The sequence below is a fragment of the Caenorhabditis briggsae genome, assembly GCF_000004555.2.
Source record: "Caenorhabditis briggsae complete genome, chrI, whole genome shotgun sequence".
Taxonomy (NCBI): Eukaryota; Metazoa; Nematoda; class Chromadorea; order Rhabditida; family Rhabditidae; genus Caenorhabditis; species Caenorhabditis briggsae.
In genome coordinates, this window is record NC_013489.2 from 12,188,774 (window position 1) to 12,194,966 (window position 6,193).

Here is a 6,193-nt window from a genome sequence, read left to right on the forward strand (position 1 = left end):
AAAAAAAAGACTAAAAATCGGGGTTTTTTATTTACAGGATGCTTAGCAGGGGGCTGAATTTAGCAGGGGCTTAACAGCGTCCAAAACCAAAAATTTTTTGGATTATGAATGAAAAAAAAATCCAAGGGGGAGGGGTGTCCTTTTTCCATTCGACTGCCTCCCCAACATCAAATTTCCGGTCGGAAGAGTCAACTGACATTTTCAATATAGAGTGGAAGAAGACAAAATTGAATTATTCATGAATCAAAAAAGATAGAAACAGATAGGAAATGGTCTACAGTTGAATAAACACCAATGTTAATGAGAAGCAAAAAAGAAAAAAAAAGAAAAAAATCTTGTGCGTTCGGGGGGAATCGAACCCCCGTCGAATGCTTGGAAGGCATCCATGCTGACCATTACACCACGAACGCGCCGGGAGGAGAAGGGACGCAAGGCGGTAATGAAGAAGGGAGGGGCGCGGCGGCGTTGTCGCGCTGGGTAGGTGAGGACGGCGGAGGAAGAAAATTTCGGAAATTATCAATTTTTCAAAAAAATCCAAATTTCACTTCCATAACTATAACTATAGTACTTTCTGGCTTCTTTTTTCGCTGGGAAACCAGGAGAAATAATAAAAAAAAGAAAAAAAGAACCAAATATTTAACACCGAAATCTATCAATTTCATCCTTCCAACTTCAAAATAAATTTCCCAAGTTCAACAAAGACAAAACACATCAAAAATCAAGAGTTATCAGTCTATCGTCTCGAAAGTGAGCACATCCGAATGCCTGCGTCTCTCTGCTCTCTCGCTTCCTGGATTTTTCTCAGTCTTCTCTGCGTCTCTCTGATCTCTACACTCTCTCATACAGATATATTAGTGGTGCTCATGAAAAAAGACAGATAGAACCCGCGAGAGCTCTGTGTGTATAGATATGATAACTTAACCTCCTACGAGAGTGATAAGCGAGAGATAGGAAGCATACAGAGAGTGTTAGAGAAAAGGAGAAAATTAAGAAAAAAAATGAGAGCGGTAGATCAAACCACGAAAAACTGTATCAAAATCTTTATCCTGAGTTTCAATCCAATCAAACATTTTTCTCCTTTTTCTACACACTCACTCTCGCACCCCTCCTCCCTCTACCCTCCCCACTCTCTCTCGCCTTGTCGCCTTCATATCATTGCCCTCCGCTACCTTCTCCGTCGCAGCGTTCGTGGTGTAATGGTCAGCATGGATGCCTTCCAAGCATTCGACGGGGGTTCGATTCCCCCCGAACGCATAACATTTTTTTTCTTTTTTTAGTTTGTTTGAGGAGCAAAAACATATTTATTTCGGTTAAAAAGGGATTCTCATTTCTTCTCATTATGCTCCGACACTTTGTGAGGCTTGGAAATCTTCTGTTCTTTGGTGTTTCCTTCATAAGACTTGTCAGGACGAAAGATGGTAAACGAGCAGACCAAATTGGGCGCAACCGTCAAAACCGCACCAGCATTATCGAATTGTCCACAGTAAGCTGGGGCCGAGAAAATTGTGACAAGCTGTTGGCCGGCAAAAAATTCAAAGCCATCCATGACGACTTGATGGGCACGAACAATCAAATCCAGATTATGAAGATGCAAGAATTTTCGGACGGCTTCAGGTCCAAAAGATCGGCCGGCTCCACGTGGCGATCCACCGTACCCAAGAACTTTGTCATCTGGATCAGCCCAAGTGAGGTCAGCAATCACACCAATGTCGGGAATGTCGCATGGACGGTCCACTTTTTCGAGTTGACTGGAAACACACATTTTTGAAAATTTTGAAATTTTGAAATCAAGTCAAATTTTATGGGAAGTGATAGAACTTTTCAAGGGCTTCAATTTGGTAGTAAAATCACCCGAGAATATTGATTCTGAAGCGAGTTATAAGCAATTTTATCGCTGTGGCCTAACTTTTGGAAGTTCGTTTTTCTAGGCCATCATGGTAAAACGCCCAGATATGAATTGATATTCATCCGGTATGTTTTCAGGGCCACTTTCAATGGTGACCTAGAAATCTCAACTTGTGAAAGTTAGGCCATCATGTTGAAATGGCCTAGAAAACACGCGAAGCGAATATCAGACCATTTTTAGGCTATTTTTTCTACACCAGGAGCATGGAAGGTCATTTTCAGGACATTTTTCGATGGTGGCCTAGAAAACTCAATTTGCAAAAGTTAGGCCCCCATGTTGAAATGGCCTAGGAAACATACCAGGTGCATGTCAGATCATTTCCAGGCCATAAAAGTTCGTGGCCTAGAAAACTCAACTTGCAAAAAGTTAGGCCACTATGTTAAGATAGCCCAGAAATGGCCTAACAAGCCCCTAGTGGGGTTTCTATGCCATTTACCATGGTGACCTAACTTTTTCCTAGTTGAGTTTTCTAGGTCATAACCGGAAAATGGCCTGGAAAACATATCAGATCTTTCTAAGCCGTTTTACCATGGTGGCCTAGAAAACCTTCTTTCTAAGCCGTTTTACCATGGTGGCCTAGAAAACCCAACTTGCACCATGTAAAAATGGCCTAGAAAACACAACAGATAGATATCAGGGCATTTCTAGGCCATAAACTTTGGTGGCCTAGAAAAACTCAAAATGCGAAAGTTAATCCACCATTTTGAATATGGCCTGGAAAACACAACAAGAGAATATTAGGCCACCATGCTGAAATGCATAGAAAAGCCTCATATTCACTTGGTGTGTTTTCCAAATATTGGTGGCCTAGAAAATGCAAAAGTTAGGCCACCATATCAAAAAGCTTACTTCAAATCGATCAAATCCTCGGAAATTCCTCCATGCATACAAATGATTTTTTTACTGATAACAGCACACAGTGGCATACAGTAGAATGCCAACTGGAATGCATCGTAAAGTCGTTCGGAATAACGTTTTCGACATTCTAAAAAGAATCCGTATTGCATGTTGACTGGACGAGATTCATGATTTCCACGTAGGAGGAAAACTTTATCCGGATGGAGGACTTGATAAGCAAAGAGAAGAGTGATCACTTCGATTGAGAATGGCCCACGATCCACGTAATCGCCGAGGAACAGGTATCTGGAAGATTGAAATAGGAATTACAATGGATTCTGGAAGAGCAACTCCACAAATTACCACAGTGGCCTAACTTTCCCAACATGAAATTTCTAGGCCACTAACTTTTAAGACCTATAATTGACCTAGTATCCATCTGGTGTGGGGTTTCTAGGCCATTTCTTTTAGTGGCCTAACTTTTCCAAGTTTGGTTTTCTAGGTCACCATGGTAAATAGCCTAGAAATGGTCTAATACTCGCTTCGCGTGTTTTCCAGGGCATTTCAACATGATGGCCTAAATTTTGCAAATCGGCTTTTCTAGGCCACCATGGTAGAAATAGTCCGATATTCAACTGGCGTGCTTTCTAAGCCGTTTTAGCATGGTGGCCTAACTTTTGCAAGTTGTGTTTTTTAGGCCACTATGGCGAATAACCTAGGAAACACACCAAGGTCATGATAGAACATTTCTAGGCCATAAACACTGGTGGCCTAGAAAATTCATGATGAGAGAGAATTCTTGAAATTTTGAATTTTCGAATTTTAGATTTTCAGAATTTCAGAATTTCATAAATTCAAAAATTCAGAAATTCATAAATCCAGAAATTCATAAATTCAGAAATTCAGAAATTCAGAAATTCAGAAATTCAGAAGTTCAGAAATTCAAAAATTACAAAAAATTCAAAATTCAGAAAGTCAGAAATTCAAAAATTCAGAAATTCAGAAATTCAGAAATTCAGAAATTCAGAAATTCAGAAATTCAGAAGTTCAGAAATTCAAAAATTACAAAAAATTCAAAATTCAGAAAGTCAGAAATTCAGAAATTCAGAAATTCAGAAATTCAGAAATTCAAAAATTACAAAAAAATCAAAATTCAGAAAGTCAGAAATTCAGAAATTCAGAAATTCAGAAATTCAGAAATTCAGAAATTCAGAAATTCAGAAATTCAGAAATTCAGAAATTCAGAAATTCAGAAATTCAGAAATTCAGAAGTTCAGAAAGTCAGAAATTCAGATATTCAGAAATTCAGAAATTCAGAAATCCAGAAATTCAGAAATTCAGAAATTCAGAAATTCAAAAATTCAGAAATTCATAAATCCAGAAATTCAGAAATTCAGAAGTTCAGAAATTCAAAAATTACAAAAAATTCAAAATTCAAAATTCATAAATCCAGAAAATCAGAAATTCAGAAGTTCAGAAATTCAAAAATTACAAAAAATTCAAAATTCAAAATTCAGAAAGTCAGAAATTCAGAAATTCAGAAATTCAGAAATTCAAAAATTCAGAAATTCAGAAATTCAGAAGTTCATAAATTCAGAAATTCAGAAATTCAAAAATTCAGAAATTCATAAATCCAGAAATTCAGATATTCAGAAATTCAGAAATTCAGAAATTCAGAAATTCAGAAATTCAGAAATTCAGAAGTTCAGAAATTCAAAAATTTCAAAAATTTCAAAATTCAGAAATTCAGAAATTCAGATATTCAGAAATTCAGAAATTCAGAAATTCAGGAATTCAGAAATTAGAAAATTCAGAAATTCAGAAATTCATAAATTCATAAATTCAGAAATTCAGAAATTCAAAAATTCAGAAATTCATAAATCCAGAAATTCATAAATTCATAAATTCAGAAATTCAAAAATTCAGAAATTCATAAATCCAGAAATTCATAAATTCAGAAATTCAGAAATTCAGAAATCCAGAAATTCAGAAATTCAGAAATTCAGAAGTTCAGAAATTCAAAAATTACAAAAAATTCAAAATTCAGAAAGTCAGAAATTCAGATTTTCAGAAATTCAGAAATTCAGAAATTCAGAAATTCAGAAATTCAGAAGTTCAGAAATTCAAAAATTACAAAAAATTCAAAATTCAGAAAGTCAGAAATTCAGAAATTCAGAAATTCAGAAGTTCAGAAATTCAAAAATTACAAAAAATTCAAAATTCAAAAATTCAGAAATTTAGAAATTCAGAAATTCAAAAATTCAGAAATTCAGAAATTCAGAAGTTCAGAAATTCAAAAATTACAAAAAATTCAAAATTCAGAAAGTCAGAAATCCAGAAATTCATAAATTCAGAAATTCAGAAAGTCAGAAATTCAGAAATTCAGAAATTCAGAAATTCAGAAAATCAGAAATTCAAAAATTCAGAAATTCAGAAATTCAGAAATTCAGAAAATCAGAAATTCAAAAATTCAGAAATTCATAAATCCAGAAATTCATAAATTCATAAATTCAGAAATTCAGAAAGTCAGAAATTCAGAAATTCAGATATTCAGAAATTCAGAAATTCAGAAATTCAGAAATTCAGAAATTCAGAAAATCAGAAAGTCAGAAATTCAGAAATTCAGATATTCAGAAATTCAGAAATTCAGAAAATCAGAAATTCAAAAATTCAGAAATTCATAAATCCAGAAATTCATAAATTCATAAATTCAGAAATTCAGAAAGTCAGAAATTCAGAAATTCAGATATTCAGAAATTCAGAAATTCAGAAAGTCAGAAATTCATAAATTCAGAAATTCAGAAATTCAGAAAGTCAGAAATTCAGAAATTCAGATATTCAGAAATTCAGAAATTCAGAAAATCAGAAATTCAAAAATTCAGAAATTCATAAATCCAGAAATTCATAAATTCATAAATTCAGAAATTCAGAAAGTCAGAAATTCAGAAATTCAGATATTCAGAAATTCAGAAATTCAGAAATTCAGAAAATCAGAAATTCAAAAATTCAGAAATTCATAAATCCAGAAATTCAGAAATTCAGATATTCAGAAATTCAGAAATTCAGAAATTCAGAAATTCAGAAAATCAGAAATTCAGAAATTCATAAATCCAGAAATTCAGAAATTCAGATATTCAGAAATTCAGAAATTCAGAAAGTCAGAAATTCATAAATTCAGAAATTCAGAAATTCAGAAAGTCAGAAATTCAGAAATTCAGATATTCAGAAATTCAGAAATTCAAAAATTACAAAAAATTCAAAATTCAGAAAGTCAGAAATTCAGAAATTCAGAAATTCAGAAAATCAGAAATTCAGAAATTCATAAATCCAGAAATTCATAAATTCAGAAATTCAGAAAGTCAGAAATTCAGAAATTCATAAATTCATAAATTCAGAAATTCAGAAATTCAAAAATTCAGAAATTCATAAATCCAGAAATTCAGAATTCCA

General features: G+C 33.7%; 1 protein-coding gene and 2 non-coding genes across 3 annotated transcripts in view; 1 reads left to right on the forward strand and 2 right to left on the reverse strand.

Annotated features, from left to right (window-relative positions):
- Nucleotides 1-338: 338 nt before the first annotated feature.
- Nucleotides 339-410, reverse strand: CBG28591. Its single transcript has one exon. It is a non-coding gene (tRNA).
- A 772-nt stretch (nt 411-1,182) lies between these two features.
- Nucleotides 1,183-1,254, forward strand: CBG28518. The gene has a single exon. It is a non-coding gene (tRNA).
- Nucleotides 1,255-1,324: 70 nt separating this feature from the next.
- Nucleotides 1,325-6,193, reverse strand: part of CBG20366 — a gene marked incomplete at both ends in the record, with an annotated part of 8,103 nt that continues 3,234 nt past the window's right edge. The window contains 2 exons of the mRNA XM_045241329.1: nt 1,325-1,748; nt 2,756-3,049. Coding sequence (XP_045097018.1) covers nt 1,325-1,748; nt 2,756-3,049 — 718 coding nt within the window. The remainder of the gene's footprint in view (nt 1,749-2,755; nt 3,050-6,193) is intronic.